General features: G+C 45.7%; 2 protein-coding genes across 13 annotated transcripts in view; one reads left to right on the plus strand and one right to left on the minus strand.

Moving 5' to 3' along the window:
* Nucleotides 1-9,658, plus strand: part of MEF2A (myocyte enhancer factor 2A) — an 83,863-nt gene extending 74,205 nt beyond the window's left edge. For all 12 annotated transcript variants that reach the window (XM_065076686.1, XM_065076685.1, XM_065076681.1 and 9 more), the window contains 3 exons: nucleotides 720-846; nucleotides 5,076-5,202; nucleotides 5,684-9,658. In XM_065076686.1, the coding sequence (XP_064932758.1) occupies nucleotides 720-846; nucleotides 5,076-5,202; nucleotides 5,684-6,035 (606 nt within the window). In that variant the 3' untranslated portion in view covers nucleotides 6,036-9,658. The remainder of the gene's footprint in view (nucleotides 1-719; nucleotides 847-5,075; nucleotides 5,203-5,683) is intronic.
* Nucleotides 9,659-10,322: 664 nt separating this feature from the next.
* On the minus strand, nucleotides 10,323-18,130 carry LYSMD4 (LysM domain containing 4). Its single transcript, XM_065076696.1, is given in 4 exon segments — nucleotides 10,323-12,062; nucleotides 12,064-12,600; nucleotides 16,446-16,733; nucleotides 18,006-18,130. Coding segments are annotated over 3 exon segments (939 nt in total). The 5' UTR covers nucleotides 16,719-16,733; nucleotides 18,006-18,130; the 3' UTR covers nucleotides 10,323-11,933.
* Between the last annotated feature and the right edge of the window lie 1,515 nt (nucleotides 18,131-19,645).

The raw sequence follows: 19,645 nt of genomic DNA on the forward strand, positions 1-19,645 counted from the left end.
ACAGACTTATTAAAAAGCCACGTCGTGCCCACAGTTAAACGGATAATCCGAGACAATCTAGTTCAGCTTTTTCTCCTGTCAAAAAGCGCAGTTGCTCTGTGTGAACTCAAATGTCATTTGCTTTGAAACAAATCTGCATTATAACAAGAACTCTCTCAGTTTCTCGGGAACCATGGGAACAGCAAGTTTATTTTATCACGGAGGTCTTATCAACATAAATTTAGAAGATCTCTGTGTTCCCTTCAGGACAGGTGTAGTCACAGCGTCAAAACTGGCACCTAAAATTCTGAAAATTGGATAAACAGCTGGGAAGTGGGAGACTTTTCTGGTGGAACTGCACCTCACCATCTGTACTAAAACCCCTTTAGAAAATAAGACTAAAAACTCTTAAATCACTTAAGAACTTCTGAGAATTGTTGTGTGTATCCCTAAGAAATTGCATTTATTTTTCTGTCTAACACTCTTGAGATCTGCATGCATGGGAAGCGGGCCAGTGAGTCTTCATTAATTTTTCATTTCAATTTGCCAAGATCACTTTGGTTGTCTTGAAATGTTTTGGCTTGTTTAGAAGATCTATGCTGACAAAAAGGATGTATTTGTAACTAAAAAATAAAGCAAAGAAACACATTTTAATTGAATGCTATTTGTATATTAATCACTCGATTTTTCTGTTGTTCTAACCAATATCACAAGGTGTTGTTATTTTTAATCGTTTATAGAATACCCAAAGGATAAGTAGTTCTCAGTCTACGCAGCCTCTGGCTACCCCGGTGGTGTCCGTGACGACTCCCAGTTTGCCCCCGCAGGGACTGGTGTACTCGGCCATGCCCACCGCCTACAACACTGGTAAGCTTTGTTCGCCATAAGTGGCTTCATTTGCCAGATGTACGAGGCTTTCGTGATTCATAAGCCCAGAAGATTTGCATTTCTGTGACGCTTGGCTTTATTTTCCTCTTCAGTTCAAATGAAGGCTCTTATTCATCAGAAATGAGCCTTTAGCTTGGAGAATGTGTAAATGTTGAGACTCAGATCAGGAAGCAGCTTTCAGTCAGGTTGCACACAGCTGAGCACAGAGACAGACAATAAAACACGTTACTTACAGCAGTGGCATTCGAGCTGTTCATCTGAGAACGGAAACGCCTCGTGTTGAAGCAAGAACTGATACTCCAGAGCGTACGGTCCCTTTCGTTCTGCTCCACTCAGTTCCAGCAGCAGAAGGATTCGGATTCTTTAAATTTACAAAAAGCCCAGACGTACAAAACCCAGGCAGGGCCTTGTCTCTATCGAGAGCGAGTCGCGGGAGGGCATTTTCAGCGTTTCACCACTGCAAGTCTGGATTATCTGAAGGACCTTAAAGCTACGTTTTACCCAAGATGGCTGGGATGCGAGGAATTTGGTAATGTGGTCATTGGTTTGCCGGTTCAGAAAGTATTTCGTGATGTGGTGCCTCCCACTTTGTCTCCACACCAATGGAGTTAATTTTGACTTCAGTCTCACGTTCTCTATTTGTTACAAACTCTGTGTGTAACCGGAGAAGGAATTTTTGTAGTCATTTTCTTGAAAGTCTGCAGCCTTGATGGTGTCAGGTTGATTACCAGTGATCTGGGATGCATCGTTTCATTTTCAAATGCACCTGCAGAGGAGCTACATTGCAGATAAGTGTCCGTATGTTTTGTAACTCAGAGTTAAAATAGCTATTGGTTAAAACCAAAAAGGAAAACAATGGAAGTAATTCCCCAGTTAGCCATTCTTTTTATGGAAGTCCAGTTAAGACGTTCTAATGCAAGTGCTGGAATTGTTGAAACAGGAGTTTCTGAATGGGAGAGCGCTGTGTTGGCAGTGTTAAGATTTAAGTCTCATTTGGTAGACTTTCACATTTTTCCTCTGCCAAAGATGGGATTTCATGCACTTTCTGCAGCTTTTTTTAGCTTCAAAAGCCGGCTCTGCAGTTTTGAGTTTAGATTGTAGCCATCTTCCAGCCAAACCACTCACGTCTTTCTGTATTTGTATTTTTTTGTATTAATGTGCTCATTAAGTGCCATTTATTGCCCTTCAGCACTTCCTGCCTTGGTTTGCCCAGAGGTGCTGCCCCCGGGCGGTTCTTGGCATGTGTGAGGTTTGTGTTTTGAGAGGGACTATTTAGTCATCAGCAACAGTAAATATTTGTACTTCAGCAGCACCAAATTGTTGAGCATTTATGCAAATAATCGCTGCCCAGAGCGGGGTTAAAGTCTAAAGGAATGAATGAAGGAGAAGATGGAGTTGCAACAAATGAGAGAGTGAAGAATTGTGCTTGGTGGCATGTTTTGGATTATAAGCCTTAAATATGAATTTGCTGGACATATAGATCTTTGTTTGATACTTGCCACAAAGATGGCTTATATATTGTATTTAATGTCTGTTTAAAGTAAACAAATAGCTCTGGTCCCTGCTCGGAAGACCCACATTGAGTCCTAACTGTCACCTATCGGAATGTCAGGAAGCAGCAAAGACCTTTGGAACTGGTGTCCCGCACAGTCGACAAGTGCTGTTGTCACTGGGATATGGCTTTAAAAACCAGCCCATTTCCTTTGATAATTCAATAATTTGTGAAAAGCTTTCAGCCTTCAGTGTTTTTCAGACATTTTAAAATTGTTTCTATTTCATGGAGCCTTTCAGGGGATTTGCAAAAAGAAATTCGATGTTGAAACCAGCTTGTTACCTGGGTATTCTCAGCGTAGTCACCACTTAAATAGTAATTTCAGGAATTTAGATACCTGAGTTGTTTTTCTGGATTGATAGAGGTTTTTCCAGGGCTGGAAAGGATAGATTCAGCTCTTAGATCCTTAATTAAATCGTTGGATAGCAGTTTTGAACAAATTTACTATTCTGTATAATTTGTTTTGCTGGAGAAATATTCTTTCTGCAGGTTGCTGGACGAAGGGCCAGAAGAACTGAGTTACTTATGGAAAAAGTCTAGGCATTTAAAAAAAATACTCCAAAACCACAGAGATCAGTTAAATAGTAACGTACTCTTGACAGAGCATATCTAGCCATAAATTATGTTACTGGCTTTAGGTCAGTTATTTTGCAAAGGCACAAACTCCAAAGGTTATTTTGTTGTGAGGTCACAGCAGTGCTGTTTTCTGTCACGTAGAAGACGCTCGTTTGTCTGAACGACTTTTCCATCTTGCACATTTAGAAATTGCTGTCCTGCTTTTAACTGCCAGCAGATAGACGATGATTTAGGGAAATGGTAATGCAGCTCATTGTGTGAAAGTGTCTCCTCAAACCCCTGTCATCAGACACGTTCTGTCCGAAGCACCGGGAGTTAATTGGCCATTACCATAAAAGCTATAATTGCAAAGAAAAAACACATGGGAATGGAATTCCTATGAACATTATCTTCAGGTCTGCTCTTCCAGAAATCCCGCTGGCGCAGGCCAGCACCACCAGCTCACGGGTTACGCTCACACGTGCACGTTGCCACAGGTCTGGCTGCGTTGGAGGCTGAGGGCATCTCCTACTCACTGGAGGGCTGGATTTTTTCTTTCATTTTAGTCTTGCAAAAGGAGTTGGATTGGTCAGCTTGGGAAAAATCTTTCTGAATCAGTGCAGAAATTGTGAGGGTTTTCTAGAGTTCAGATAAAACCGTCAGCTGAGAAGAAAGGAAACAAAAGGGCAGCGGAAGTAGCGTCACTTGCTGGGGCGCAGCTGGACCCCAGTCTGGGGAAGGGTCTCACCGTGATGCGTTTGCTGCTCCAGAAGGGACACGAGTGTCCTGCTGGCGCTGGGCTCTGCTTCCCCGGCTGGGAAAGGGACACCTGGAAGTGGCCACGGCAAACAAGCTGCTGGATGGGAATGGCACATTGTCCAAGCGAACTTATCTCAAGAGAGAGAAATCATCCTGCTGGTGTCATTTTAGAACAATACTAACCCCCCTTCCCAACCAAAAACTGAAATAAATTAAAACCAAAGCCAAAACACAAACCCTACTCAAGCAGGATTTTTGGTTCCTCTGCTGGCAGTATAAAATAACTTTGGCTGCCAGCATTTTGTTGTATTCTCAAGAGACTAGAAATTATTTTAAAGAAGGCATGCTACCAAATAATTAAAAGCAGAGGAGTGTTTGTGGCTTTGTTTTCAAAGTGAGTAATAATGATAAAGTGAAAATAACTTCCCCTGTGTGAATGAAGTGAGAACTGTCTCAGCGTTACAGCCAGGCCAAAACTAACAGCCAGTCACTAGTGTTGATTAGGAATATATTGTATTTTCTATTATTCATGTAAGTTGATTTCTAAATAATTATTTCTTTTTTATCTAAATCAAGAGGTTCCTTTTGTTTATTTGATACAGAGATGACAGTTTAATCAGACATAAATTAACGAGTGAAGCTATCGTGGGGAGAGGGAGAATGTTACAGTAGGACTGCAGACATAGGGTGGGCAGAGGGGTCACTAAGGTCCCAGTTGCAGTGACACGGTCACACTGTCCCTGCCCCTGTGTACCCCTGGTCAGGCGGGACCAGCAGCCAGCGCTGCTCCAGGGGTTTGGGGTGTGGGACTGTGAGCCGGCCGAACGGTGTGTGCATCGCACCCCCGGCTGCTGCCTCCCCCCTGCGAACTGAGCCGGATCCTCAGTGAGTGCAGCGCAAGAAACACCATTCCTTTCTAACAGCTCGTGTGAATTCTTCCCTTTTTGTTTCATTTTGCAATTTCCATGGAGACTAAAATCTTAAAAAATGCAAATACTTGTGTTGGTGGAAGATAGACACATACCTATCTATATTAACAATGCATAAATATTTTGTACCTGTGGGTTTAGAAGAAGCTATGTGGGACAGCAACATATAGGAACTGAATGCAGAATGCAAAGAAATGGGCATTTGGAGGCTCCTGTCCTGTTAAGCTCCTTGTGAAGTCAGAAGGACTTCCAAGTTCTCACCTTTGAGCTCCTTTGGGTCACTTGCATTTGTTTTGGGCAGAAAGCCTTTCAATTTGTGTGCACGCTTGTAGCGCGGATTCTCACACAGATCTATGTATGTATATATAAAAATACATCCACAAACTGCTTTCTCGTTTGTTTTCCCCTCTCAGATTACTCGTTGTCCAGCGCAGACCTGTCGGCGCTGCAGGGCTTTAACTCCCCAGGCATGCTGTCCCTGGGGCAGGTGTCGGCCTGGCAGCAGCACCACCTGGGCCCAGCCACGCTCAGCTCCCTCGTGTAAGTACAGCCGGGCCCTTACGGTGCCGCTGCCCCTCGGGAGCGTCTGCCGCTTCGGGCTGAATAATCTGCGCATGGGGATATTTAGCATTTTGATCTCTTGTCTGCGGTGCTGGTGTGTTGCCTTTCAAGTTTGCTCCTCAGCTGGAAAAGCGTTGTTGTTTCACATGGTTGTCCCTTTTGTCACTGCAGTGCTCAAGCTGTGTCCCTGCAGGCCCAGCTTCTGACACAGGCATCACCTGCAGGGTGAACTTAAATGTATGGAAATAGGAAAGACTTGTTTTTAACTTGTATAAATGTGTTCAGTCCTTTAATTAATGCTTTCTTCAACTTTGTTTCTTTACTTCAGTAAGTTGCATTTATTTACATACTTATTTTGAGGGTGTTGAACCACAAGACCGCACCGTTGCACAGACGCTTGAATCGTCACTTTTCCTTTTCATGTTTTCTTATCTCTGCCTTTCCATTTTCTCTTTCCCAGTACTGGCAGCCAGATATCTCAGGGTTCAAATTTATCCATTAACACCAACCAAAACATCAACATAAAATCTGAACCGATTTCACCTCCTCGGGACCGTGTAACTCCCTCCGGGTTCCCGCAGCAGCAGCCACAACCGCAGCAGCCGCAGCCGCAGCCGCCGCCGTCGCGACAGGAGCTGGGTCGCTCTCCTGTCGACAGTCTCAGCAGCTCCAGCAGCTCCTACGACGGCAGCGACCGGGAGGACCCGAGAAGCGATTTCCACTCGCCCGTGGTGCTGGGGAGGCCACCCAACTCCGAGGACAGAGAGAGCCCGTCGGTAAAACGAATGAGGATGGACACGTGGGTGACATAAACTCGCAGTGTTGCCTCTTCAGTTTTGCGTTCTCAAAATGAACTGTCCTGACATATCTAAATTTATAAATAAGGACATGAAATAAGTATATTTATATGTATATACATACGTGCATATATATATCTTCACATGCATATATATGTGCTAGTGTGTGTAGCATACACAAAATCATCAGGCACTTATGACAAACTTCTTGTATAGCTGCAGATGTCCCATGGTAAAACGTAACAGAACAATCCCGTAGGTATTGAGCTAGTCTGGCACTTACCTGGACTCGTTGTTTTAATAATAGAACCTGTTTTGCAGAGAACCGTTGTACCCGCATTATACTCCTACCACACTAGATCGCAGAACCAAGAGGGCTCGCCTGTAGTAACGTCCCTGTGTGTTTTATTCAAGCTGTATGGTTACTCGTAGTTAAGAAATAATGCTTTGTAGCAGCAGAGCAGTAGAAAAGCAGGAAGAAGAAAGCAATACTGTACATAAAATGTCCTTTATATTACCCACCGTGGCATGGGTCTCTATTGCAGAGGGTGCATGGAGAAGGGCTGATGCTATAAAAATAAAATAAACAAAAACCCTGTTTTGCACGTGCAAAAAAAATAGTGTATTGGGTCAAAGAAGTGATTTTTTTAATGAGTGAAAGAGAGACATAGAGAACTCGCATGAAATATTCAGAAAATATTAGCCTAGAAAATAGAACATTAACAAAATAAAATTAATATATTAAGTTATAATTGGAATATGTTTGACAAATTTGTTTTTACGTTCATACCTTTGAAAAATATAGAAACGGATTTTAGCTCATGTATATTTTATATTAAAGAAAACAATACCCTAATGAATTGAAGACTATATATAAAGTTATATACAGTACTTTTGAACACATTCTGCTATGAATTATTTATATAAGCCAAAGCTGTATGTTGTAGCTTTTTTGTAGAGTATAGTTTTATCTTATTTTGACTTTCTAGTTTTTGCTTTCCAAGATGAAAAGGAAAAACTTGCAGGCGGAACCTTTGGGGGAAAAATAAGCCATGAACACTTATATGTAAATTTAAATTTGAGCCAAACTCTTTGTGTATATAGCATCCTAAATATATTATCACCTTTGGTGTAAGTACCTATGTATTGTACGTTCACCAGATTAAAAAGTATATTTTTGTGGATTGACGCCAACTTGAAAAAAGGCGAGGTCCTTATTAAGTAGAGTATTCACTGTTTAATATTTACTATTTTGTTAAATATACTGTACTTTCTTTGGATTTTAATTATTATTAATATTATTATCCAGATTTTTCAGAGGGTGTATAAAGGGGTTGTCCCCCTCACTGGTGGTGAATGTGTGCCGTTAAATTGTAATCTCTGTGCTGTATGGTTAAGCTTCATTATACATTTTATATATATGTATATAAATAGCAAAGTGGCAAAAAAAAAAATCCGGTGTTAAGTTCATCCTGCATAAATATAAAAAGATCTGTTACAACACATTTTAAGGCATCATTTTAAAGCTGCCTCTTCTGAGGAGTTAAAAAAAAGTGGAAAAACTTGACCTAATTTCTCCTGATAGGGAAGTAACACATATCAGAGGAGCACAAAAGGTTTCTGAAGTCGGTAAGTGGTTTGGGATAAAGCCTCGGCAAGAAACGTGCTGTTCCCGCTGCGGGGCGCTGACCCAGCGCGCGGAGCACAGGGGCCCAGCGGGTCCTGGACCTGCCCAGAGCAGGGCTTGTGGACCGTGGACCGTGTTCTGCCGCGGTGTCTGCTCTGCTCTGCTCTGCTCTGCTCTGCCGGGGACAGCCAGGCCCGCTCACACCCGGCCAGCGCGGGGAAAAGCCGCGTCTGGGTTTACTGGTGGTGCTGGGGCCGCGCTGGGGAGGGGCCGTGTCTTGTGAGATCTGCTCTCTGTCCAGGTCCCTGCTGTGGAGTGTCTGGCCGTACTGGGAACCAAATTACGTAGATACAAAGAAATCTTAATGCTGGTTGTTCTGGGGAAGAAACTGCAGTGCTGTCTTGGTATCCAAACTCCTTTAAAATTATCCCTCATGTTTACTGAATCTTTGCTTGGGCTTTAATTTTTTTTTTCCTTGTAATTATAGAATAAAAATCCCTGGATGCTCTAAGTAAGAAGTGTGGGCAATGGCCATCCAGGGGCCGGCTCTCCCCGCGGCTGCTGCTTTAATGTGGGATTGAAGCACAAAGTCAGTACATTCAGCTTCCAAAACCCACTCCTGTTGTCATGGTAACCTTAAAACAGGTTTCAATTCGGTTCAGCCACTTACCTTTGGAAATTGTTCTCCATTTATTGCAGGTAGTTGCTGGTTTCCAGAAGCATAGAGGAAAATGAGACTCATTCTAATGGTAACTGTGTTTCCAAAGTGACTGAATTCACTTACCACTGCAGAGAACCTTTTACTGCTCTGAAAAGTTATGTGATTTTTTTTTTGGTTATTTATGCACATATATGAACTTTGCTGTACATCTGAGTGGGAGTTCTGCATTCACATTTACTGTCTATTTTCTTGTGTGCCTTATAAGATGGCTTTGCTGACTGTATCTCTATAGTCTTTATTTCTATGCAGGTTTTTAAACAGTACTATTACTGTTTTCTTAAAGAAAAAAGGGGTTAGAGTTTGTATTGAAATTGCACCAATGAATTTAGAAAACAAACAAATCGATTCTTAGAATCGCCAATGGGACTGTTCACATGTTGCCCCAAACCCTCCAAGAGACTCAGCAGAACACATCCCCCAGCCCTCCGGCGCTGGGAGACTCTTATGCCGTTGAATAAATGGGAATCCTGATTTTTAATAACTAACTTTGGAACATACTTTTTTTAGGAATTGTAAAAAATCTTTTATAAAAAAGACAACATAGCACAGATATTTCAACAGGTTTAAAGAAAAAAAAAAGATACTTTTTTTTAATTAACTCTCCTGATGAAGTTGCAAGGGGATCCAATCCTGGTCTGAAAGATTAAAGATTTTTATCTGCTATTGTGACAAATCATTTCTCCATCTTCAGCTCTCACTATGGTATTTAAAAATAAACGTTATCAGGGATTTGTCAGAGAAAATGCTTTAGCCTTTCCTTTCACTGAAGGACACTAACGCATCAGAAACTTGCGAATTATTGTGCGCACAAGAAATACATAGTAAATAAGGAACAAAATAACTCCTAACAATTGATCATGGGAAGAAGTTAAATTAGAATGTGAAAGAAAGACTTAACAAATGTAAACGTTTAAATCTTAGTAGAACCTTTCTTCACTTTGCTGTGCAAGAAAACACTGCTTTGCTATATTTAAAATGGCTTTTTTAAAAGAGATTTATGTATTTGGTAAATGTTTGTAGTCAACAGTTCACAAAGAAGCTGTTCACGGTTTAATGATGATAAGCCGTTTGGCGGCACAAGCTGGACTTTGTTGCCATCCTTGAGATGAATCTTTTAAGAAAAAATAAGTTAATCTCAATTTTTTTCCCTGAATGTGTTGTTTTTTCTTCAATATACAATAAATATTCTAGTGAACTTTTTATCAAATGGTTAAGAAAAATGCTAGAGGTTGTTGTAAAATATTTGTATCCTGCATTCACTAAAGTAAAGATACTGGCTTTTACTGTGTACTCCAGCCTCTCTCGTATTTGCAGAGCGTGTTCCCGTTTGGTGCATCTTTGCCCCTCTCCAGAATACTCCTCAGATAGGCTTGAAGTGCTGATTTAAACCACAGCAACGATTCTCTTAACATGGAGTCTGGGGGTACATACACTTGTCATTACATTCAAGTTGAGACCTGATGCTCTCTAAGAACCTTATTACAAAACGTAACTTGCCAAAAACCCCGGGTGCGTTCAGGCTGGGGAGGTGAAGGTGAGTCCGTCCCTCCTGCCGCTCTCCACTGGCCGCACCTCTGGGTGCTGCTGTGGCTCCCAGCCCTGGCTGTCAGCACTGCTCTGAGCTGGACGGACAGACAGACAGGTACAGGAGGCTGGTGTGGGGCTGCAGGCAGAGCTGCCCCATCCCCACCGCAGCTCTGCCTTGGTGGCTGTAGTTCTGTTGTGAAACCAGTGCTGAGGCCATGGGGTCAGCGCTCAGGCTCCTGCAGTGGGAGGGTGCTCTGTCAAACATCTTTTGGGTGAGGAAGACTTTGGCAGAGAAAACCGTTGTGAATTCTCACTCTTTCTTGTGCAAGGCGCACAGCTGGCTGAGGGAGCGCTCAGCCATGTGACAGCACAGTCTAGCAGTGACAAAAACCCACAAGCTGGCTGGGGTGGGTGGTGCCCCTTGTGCTTTTATTTCATTTTGCTTTATTTAAAAACTTAATACCCCCTTAGAACAAAGAGAGACATGTTTCCTTCACAGAAGAAAACTTCAGTAGGGTCCTCATTTACCAAGTTCGGTTCCCTCAGGCTTTCCTGAGCACTGTTTTTGACAGAGGCGGGACACACAGGTTATGGTTACACCATTACACAGCTCTGCTTGCTTGGCGTGGGGCTCCTGCGATGCTTCAGTCCTGTCCCCCCCCACACAGACACCATCAGCCTGCTGTTCCTCAGGGCAGGAGGAGCTCACGGCTGTACAACAGGCTCACCCACCCTCACCCTCACTCACAGAGCTCTGAGTAACAACCACCAAGAAACGCTCAGTGAACTCTGACACAGCGGCCAGAGCAAGCCGCTGGGGCTGGCTGCTCCTCACAGCGTCACCGCACCACAGCCTCAGCCAGGATTTGTGCAACTGTGCTGCAAAATGCCTTAGTGCTCCTTTCTAGGAGAGTATTTGCCCAATTAAATTTTGGAGGCGAATTCTTCTCCACAGCAAGACTCTCAAAAGCCTCATTTTCTGCTCGCCTCCAGCACAGTTCACTGACACATCCCAAACAGCACAGACCTCAGGCTACCAACACCTCCAGCCACCACCAGCCTCCAAAGCCTCCCTGGTCCTTCCTACACACTCAGAAGCTTTTTAATGCAAATGTCAGCAGTTCACAGCCCCTAAAGCACTGACCAACTGCTTTCTGTGACTGACTTGACCTTCCTTCCTTCCTTGACCTTGCAAATTAAATGCAACTTAGCAAAGCTTTCTCACTTGAAAACTACAAACAAGGAAACTCAAGTCCATGAGTAAAATCGGGGATTTGAGATGCAACATTATGGATTATTCTTTTATTTTTTAAGTAACACTGGCTCGATCTCCCCCCCAACAAACAAGCCTTTAAGAAGTGCATCCTACGTACCGCAGGCCTAGTGCTACGCTCCCGTCCTCCTCCAACACTTTGGCCACCTGTGGTCACGCTGCCCTCTTGGCTCTGGATGAGCAGGACCCTGGCAAAAGCGTGAGCTCCATCAGCGGAGACTCGGGATTTCAAGAGAAGGATTTTAACTGAGGAGAAGAAGCCTGGGCTCACCCCTTCCCCTGTGGTTCGAACCATCCTAATCAACACAGCTTAAACCTTTGCTCAAAAGAATGACAAAATGAGGTGCTGTCAGTGTCCTCTGTGACACACCCAGCTTAAGACACCAAAAAATCACCATGTTAGGGTTAAGTATGCAAACACTGCCATGGTCTGCAAGAGATAAAAACGACAGTTCAGAGAAAAAGAAGAGGCCCCATTTCTAGTCTAAGCAAAAAGTGTTGTCTTAAAATGCAAACAACCCCCAACTTTCCAATCACATTAATACTGCACTCTTTATCACAGCAGCAAAGGATTCACTTCTTAGACATAGCATTAAGAAATACCTGAAGCAACCACGATCAGTCACTTGCTACAAAATACTTTCCCTCAACAGATTTCATGAATGTCAAGCCAGCTGCCTCATGATCTTTATAAGCAACAAAGCATCCTTATTCTTCCATAAAAATCACATCACCGCACTTCCAGGCAAATTTGGGATTACAACATCAGCTACTTAAAAAAATAATCTGCACTGTTATTCCCTTGACTGCACTCCAGTCAGTCACCGGTGTACGGGCTTCCACGCCGGGAGGAGAGGCCGTCTTTGGCTCCCTGTCCCCCTCAGGATTTTTTTCCTACAACTGAGCTTTGTGGTAATTTCCCTTCCAATCCATCTGCTGAAATATTTGAGGGTAGTGTTGTGTTAGAGGTATGGGCCACCAGGCTTTGTGTTTTAAAATAGATGATATAAAATACTGGCAGGACAATTCCTATCAGGAGCATAATAAAAACCGCGTTCCACCACTGGATTCCACAGTCCGCACCATTACCAGTCTTCTGCTTCCCTGACTCGGGCAGCAGCCTCTCCCGTGCTTCCACACAGTACTCTGTGTTGAGCCGGACCTCCACCTGCACCGCGTCCTGGATGCTCTGGTCAATCCCCCTGAAGAAGTCGCTCAGGTGTCTGCCACCAGCAGAGCCGCTTGCACCCTCGTCAGGCTCTGGTAAGTCCACGAGCGTCAGGCCGGCCTGGGTGGGCGCAGTTGGGAGCGGCCTCAGTTCTCTGCCATTCTCCGTCAACAGCCCGTGGCTCTTCACGGGGATCTTGATGGACTTCAGCGCGTACAAGTCCTGCTCCCGGATGAAGTTGTTGACACGTTTGATATCCGCAACCTACAGAATCCAAATAGGACAGGAATATTAGTGTAGGACAACCCAGCGCTGAAGCAGGAAGTAGTTGCAAAATTTGTGTGAAAGCAGCAGCCAGAAAATAAAGGCAAGCCCTGGCTGCAAGTGGCTCAGTGTTCTGCAGAGATTCCAAGCTCTTCCAGGGATGCTCCAGGTCCTGTAGAACAGAGTTGGTCCCTGTCAATCCAGTCTATAACCTCCTCTAGAGCTCCTGTATCTCTCATATGTGGTGTTCCGCTTAATATTGTTTTTCCTTTTGCTTTCTTTACCCTTCTCTCATTTCTAATCCAAGTTAAGGCAAGAAGAGTCTTTATAGCAGATCCTTTTCAAAACAGTTTTCATACCTTAAACAATGTATGAGCAGTTAAGTTGAGCGGACAACATCAGTATGAGCAGGTAAAACCCTCCCCCTGCTTGGAAAACCGTTTCAGAGTGAGCAGAGCTCCAGCTTGAGCACAGCATGGTTTTGTAAGGCCACAGCCTGGCAGCAAGCACACAAGCCTCCCCCCTGCCCAGGCATGAGCATCCTCTGCTCACGCTCCCAAGCACCACCCCTCTTCTGCAGGACAGCAGCTCCACACAGCTTTTTCCAGGCGGCAAATGCTCCTGCTTACGGCAACAACCTCCGTGCATTTGTCATCATATCTGGTGGGTCGTGTGTAGGGTCTCCATCCGTGACTGGTGATCCCACCCAGCTCAGGGATGCAAATAACAGTTAGAATAGCAAGAAAGTGCAAACCATACCTACAGCATATGTCACAAGGATGGTATCAAAGAGAAGGTAAAGGCAAGACAGTGTTCCTTTATTTAAATAAAGATAACACAGCTCAATACAGAGTTCGCTGACAACAAGCAAATAAGTAGATGAACTTCCCAGCTGCTCTAAAAGCTCCACCAAAGAGAACAAATGGGACTGTCAGCGTGTTCAGGGAGCTCTCCAAAGCCACCAAGGAGATGAGAAAGAACCTCAAGGGAAAGGCTGGAGGATGCAAAACAAAGAAAAAAGCAAGACCCCAAACCAAAGAGAAAGGCAACATGAACAGATTAACCACCTCTGATATATCATACAGAAGACACATAGTGCATGGACTGCACTTTCAGACAAAGTATGTTTTTCTTTTAGAAATCTCATCACTGTATGACTTGCATTCACTGCACAAGCTTGAGGCTGCCAACGAAAGTGGGGAACTGAAAACAAGAACGCACTTTACTTCCTAAGCAAATGTCTAAGTGCCATCAGTGCCAGAAGCATTGATAGTTCAGGGCGAAGATCTCTGAAAAGCCAGTAGATGAATATACCAGAAGGGAGCATGACCACCTCCTTTGCCATCACAACAAGTGTTTGGGCCACATGCAGGCTGTGGTGTCAGGAGGTGCCCCAAGGGAGGGCAGAACCCCGGCCCTGCAGGAGCCAGGAGCTGTGGGAGCTCCCCCTGCAGAGCTGTCTCTCCCTGATCTCCTCTCCGGCCGCACAGGCTGTCAGGAAACCAACCACACATCAGAACTCAACTGCTGGGCAATCCTGGAGAGGTGGCGCGTCTGCTCCAGCCAGGAAGCACGACTCTGCTGAAGGGCGGAGATGAGATGAATGCCTGAACCTCACATTTACTCTGCAAAGCTTCAGAAATATGAAAATTGGATGTTTAATCTAGATCCTAATCTGGTGCCCCTGAGGAGAAAGGAATCCTCAGCTGCTGGTTCCAACTCCCCAGCACAACATCAGGACTTAAACCCTGCAAAGCTCTTTAGTCATAAAATAACAATCTCACCTAAAGCCTTCTAACTGAGGTGGTGCTTCCATTTTTGGTTGTTTTTTTTTTTTTTCTAATGACAACAAATTACTGGGACAGTAAATATCCCCTTCAGAGTCTGCAATCAAACACTGCAACGTTGTGCTGCGGCTCTAGAAAGAGAAACAAACAGAGCTGATGGGAGGCATGCAGGAGCACTCAGCTGCACAAGCCATTTAGGCTTATTTTCTGTACTTTTTTTTTTGGCTGCAGTGAGTGGCTCTTGTCCCAGCTAAGAACAATGCCAAAACCAGGCCAGAACTATAAATGGTCAAGAGTGAAAATGAGAAATTTGAAGTGCTTTGCATCTTTGCCAAGTTCTGTAGCACACACAAAACTATTTGCTGCACTGTCTTAATATGTCACCCCAAGCAGGTTCTGACGATTCTGAAACCAACAAGTTCTCATTGATTTCAAGAAGAAACTCATCCTGGATTCTTTAAACACAGTCACATATATTTCTGGCTACAAATCTTCCTCACTTGTATCCTGGAAACCTTTCAGGAGCTGCCTAATTGCGCAAGTAAAACAAAATACATGAAAATTGACCAGAGCCAGTCTGTGAACAGATAAATACACAAGTCTCCAATGATAAGGATTTCTGTACCTCTTCAATTTAAGGGGAACAAGTCAAAAGTGCCCTTTCTGGAAGTGAGGGAAGCAGTAAGATGTTTTTTTTTCCTATGGGAGCAGAACACTGACTAGCTGGTCCCTCCTCACCAGCCTGCTTTCCCCAGCAGGGCAGGACAGGGGGCACAACGGGAGTTTTCATACCATAAACCAAGAGTTGTTCAGAATCTTCCTCCTTTGAGTTCACCAAACTGCTGTGATTCCACGTAAAAGGCAACAACAATGCAATTGCCACTGCTTAGCACTGCGCAGTCACAACTACAAAGCCAACTGCTGCAGCTCTGAGTTCTCAGCCTCTACTGGTGCCAATCAAGACCTATTCAAGCCCTACCAGACTCGCTGCTTCACATGCATCGGGCTCGTCAGCAGAACTCTGAAGGGTTTCTTTTTTGTTTTGTTTTTGTTTCTAAGGGAATGGGAGGGGAGGAATTGTCACAATTCCTCTAGGCCATCTTGCTTCAGCTGCACCACACAGCTGTTGTGTTGTTAAGCAAGACAGGCCGCAACAGCACTGCAGCAGTTGAGCCAGTACCGTATCATTATCCCCATCCAGGTCACCATCCAATTGTCTGCATCATGGAACTTTTTAATCACAGTCTAGCTCGCAGATAAAGGCAGCTCTAAAATTACAGCTTCAACTGCAAAACGACAGGGTACTTCTGATGTTCAGATCAGGTAATTAAATTTCTCAACAGTTTTTCTATAAAGCGCTCTGCCTTGGAACAAAGAAAATGTATTTTGTAGTATGTTGCAACTCAAGAGAAAATTCATGGCGTGTACGCATCCCTTCTGCCTGCAGATGGCTGAACTGCACATGCTGCTGGGTACGAAGCAAACCATCAAAAACATCGAGCACCGACAGCACCTGGGCTCTGTGACCTCAACTTTGGTATCTCTCCTCCTCCAAGTCTGCCCCTGTTAGACTTAGACCTTCCTTGCTCATGTCTTTCAAAAAATAAACGGAAACAAAACCCAAACTAGGCCCCGCTGGAGTGGCATTTCTTTGTGCTTTTTGGTTTGCTTCAAAAACTGTATGCTCCTCAAGAGCAGGGCTCTCATCCTCATTTCTGTACTCAGCTTCCTATTTTTGCCCTCACTTAAGTAACTAAGTACAAATCATGATGGCTACACTGCCCTTAGTCATCCAAATTAAACAGGGAAGCAGGTCACACAGGGTGTGGGGTTAACATCTTCCTAGGCTGTTAGCTGAAGAAATCTGTTTGTTTGTTTGTGACTTCTTCCAGATCAGTTTTACCCAGATATTGACCAAGATATTGACCACTCACGAAATACACTTTTCATTCTCAAAACTATTACACAACAGCACACCTTCCTGAAATTCTGGAAACTAAACTACACGTAAAATACCTCTAAAGTAATCAAAACCAAACAGGGAGAGATAGCTCTTACCTTACAACCATACTGCAGGGCTAGCTTGTTAAGATTATCATCCTCTGTAATCTCTCGTTCCAGAAGTACCACATCTCCAGCTCTGTCCCGAGAAGCGCTGCATCGCTGCTGCTCCTTGCCCCGCGGCCGCAATTCCATAACGTTGAGTTCCTCCTCTGACGAATCTTCTGAGTCAGATCGGCCATCGGGAAACACGTACACCTGCCTGCCCGGGTAATTGTGGACGGTGACAGGAGCCTGGAAGGACCTTGTCCGGCTCTCATTCAGCCTCATCTTTTATTCCAGCTCCTGGAACAAAACCCAGACATTTTGAATTTTCTTAATACCAGTATTTATTTCTTGGCATGTAAGGTATGGGAGAATGGACAAAAAAGCACAGTATTTGCATGCACACACACACACACACAAAGCTTTCCATCTACCCAGATGCGCTTGGGGCAAATCCAAAAGATGCTGCTCTAACAGCAGTGACATAAATACTAGAAACCTTATGGACACAAACTTCAACAATGGGCAGATTATTTTCAAACTTCCTTTTTTTTTTTGTCTACCTGGGGTCAAACCACTACCTGACACTATTTGGCTACACATCTTAACAACCACTTCCTACAATTTCATAAAAGCAGCAGAGCCACGTGAGCCAAGTGTCTTTAATTACAGTAAAAAAGATAACGGAAACCCATCAGATCTCCTACCAATACACACTAAAAACTGGTCAAAATTACTCTTTATGTCACCTTCCCTGAAGTCCCTAGTTCTCTATGCTTTAAGAATCCACATTTTCATTTCATGGAAGTGCACTTTGTTGTTGTTGTTATTATTAATGACAGCTCAAGCCACACTTAACTTCAACCTGAATGACAAGATCGTTTTGTCATATAAACACAAGAACCCGCCTGAGCACTTTAACTGTTGCTAGGCCTACACCAGCAAGTTATTGGGAAACTACTACACTACTGGTTTTTTTTCTTCAGCCCTCAGCCCCATAAACAACCTATTATCATGGGCAAGTTTAGATCAGAAAACCCCTTCTCACAGAACTCCACTGACTGAGGGGGGTTTGTGCTCTAAAGCCAGACTCCTGTGGGACACCTCGGCCTGTGGTAACCCGGGGTGCGCAGGGTGCCCCCCCAACACGCGCGTGGTTTTTCCACAGGTAAGGTCCAAACTCTTCTCCAGCCCGGTTCTGGCCGCCCCGACCCCCGCACGGCCGGGCCGTGGGGACCGGGTGCCCGGCTCCCGCCCCGCACGGACACCCCGAGTGCCGGCAGCCCCTCCCCGCCCGGGCAGGTTGCGGGGACACCCGCCCGGGCCCGCGGCTCCGCAGGGCCCAGCGCGGCGCCCGCCGGTGCGGGGGTCGGGGCGCCGCTGCCCCAGCCTCGCGGGAGGGCCTCGCGCCGCTGCCCTCAGCGCCTCACAGGGCGCCGCTCCCCGCGGCGTCTCGCTCCCGGAGGGCTCCCGGTCCGCGGCGGGTAGGCCCTGCCCCTCTCCCCACGGCCCCCCGGGCCGGCCGGACCCCGTCCCCTGCGGAGGACCCCGTTCCGAGCCCCCTGCACTGACCCGCCGCTCGCCGGCCATCGGCCACACGCCACCAACCTACGCCCGACTCTCGCCCAGCGCTTCTCCCATTGGCTAGCAGCGCTGGAAGGCGGGACTCTCAGCGCCGCCTGGCCAATAGACAGCCGTGAAGAGCGGTGAAGCGGGGTTGGTTGAGCGGTCAGCGCTGGAACGTATGGGACGGAGGGGCGGGCCCCACTTAAAGGGCCCGCGCCCCCCGGCCCGGGCGAGACTCGTTACCGCACCGCCCGCAGGGGTAGGGGGAAAATATTCATCGGTACAGCCCTATGGTATCATTGCAATCACATACATTACACTGACTGTACATACAGATACAAAATTTCAGTTATTACATTGTCAATATATTGGTCATACACACACATATATCAAATCTAGAGTAAACTCGACCTAATTTTGGGAAGGGTGAGGCATTGCTGGGAGGGTGAGCGGTCACTCCAGGCCTTGGGCTGCCCTCCCTGGGCTGGCGAGGGCACACGGACGCTACTCCCGCGCTCACACACCAAGTTACCTCCACTGAAGTTCTGTGATTTCCACAAAAATCAGCCTTTTCCCTCCCATTCTGCGGCAAGCTCAAGGCAGCGCGGCGCTGTGCACGGCCACGGCTCCCGGTGCCAATGCCGCCTTCCAGCCACGCCGCCCCGTGGACTCACTGCTGGCGTTTGGCTCCGGCCGCAGCGAAGCCGGTGCCTGTGGAGCTGATGAGGTGTGTTCTGCGCTGGTATGTTTTCCTTGGCCCATCCTGACTCGTGGCTTATGTTTAAAAAACAAGCTCAGGACAAACCTTTAACAAGTTCCACATGCAAAGCTTTTCTAGTCGGGGGGGAGAGGAGAAATATTTCCTCGTAGCTGGTTGCAGGAATTAACCAGGCGCTGCTCGCCCCAGGGACTGGCGTGAAGGTCTCTCCTGAGGTGCAGCCTTGAGGTTTTTTGCTCAGAAGGGTGAAGGGCTGCTGGATGCTCCTTACCCTAAAGGAGGTGGACAAACCTACTTCTAAGTTAAAGCTGAACACAGTTGCTGGCAATCCCTTTGCCTTCTCTTGTTCAGGCAGTGAAGAAAAGAGGGGAGAGTATTTCCTCCCCAGATCTTGCTACCACTAAGTTAGATGGACCATCAGCTGACAAATGTCACACACTGGAGAGGAAGGAAGGTTCCCCAAGCATCGATGTTATTTTTTCTAAGCAACAGCCATTGCTTCCTCACGGCCTTGCTCTCCCGCACGCCCGGGCTGTGTGGTTTCGGCAGGGCTGGCAGGGCGGTGGGAGAGCGGCCAGGCAGGACTGCGCTGAGCCCACCTCCTCCAAGGAATGAGCCAGCACCCCATCTCCCATCAGGTAGTAGGATTTCCTCCCCTCCACTCCTGGGCCAGCTCGTCTCATGAGCAGATGATTTTGGGGCTCGGCCAGCTTACGTACTTTTCTGACCCACCAGACGATGGATTTAGTGTGCTGGAGAGGGCTCTACAAGCATGGGGACCAGATGAGATGAGCCAAAATGTTTTCCCTGAGCGTACTGAGGTTCAAAAGTTACAAGTAATAAGCAGGCTTTGTCAAACAAATACAGGTTACTCAGGGTAACCTGCTCAAATCTGGAAAATACAGCTGCTAAGGTATCTAGAAACAGG

Source organism: Columba livia, chromosome 11 (genome assembly GCF_036013475.1).
Source record: "Columba livia isolate bColLiv1 breed racing homer chromosome 11, bColLiv1.pat.W.v2, whole genome shotgun sequence".
Classification (NCBI taxonomy): Eukaryota; Metazoa; Chordata; class Aves; order Columbiformes; family Columbidae; genus Columba; species Columba livia.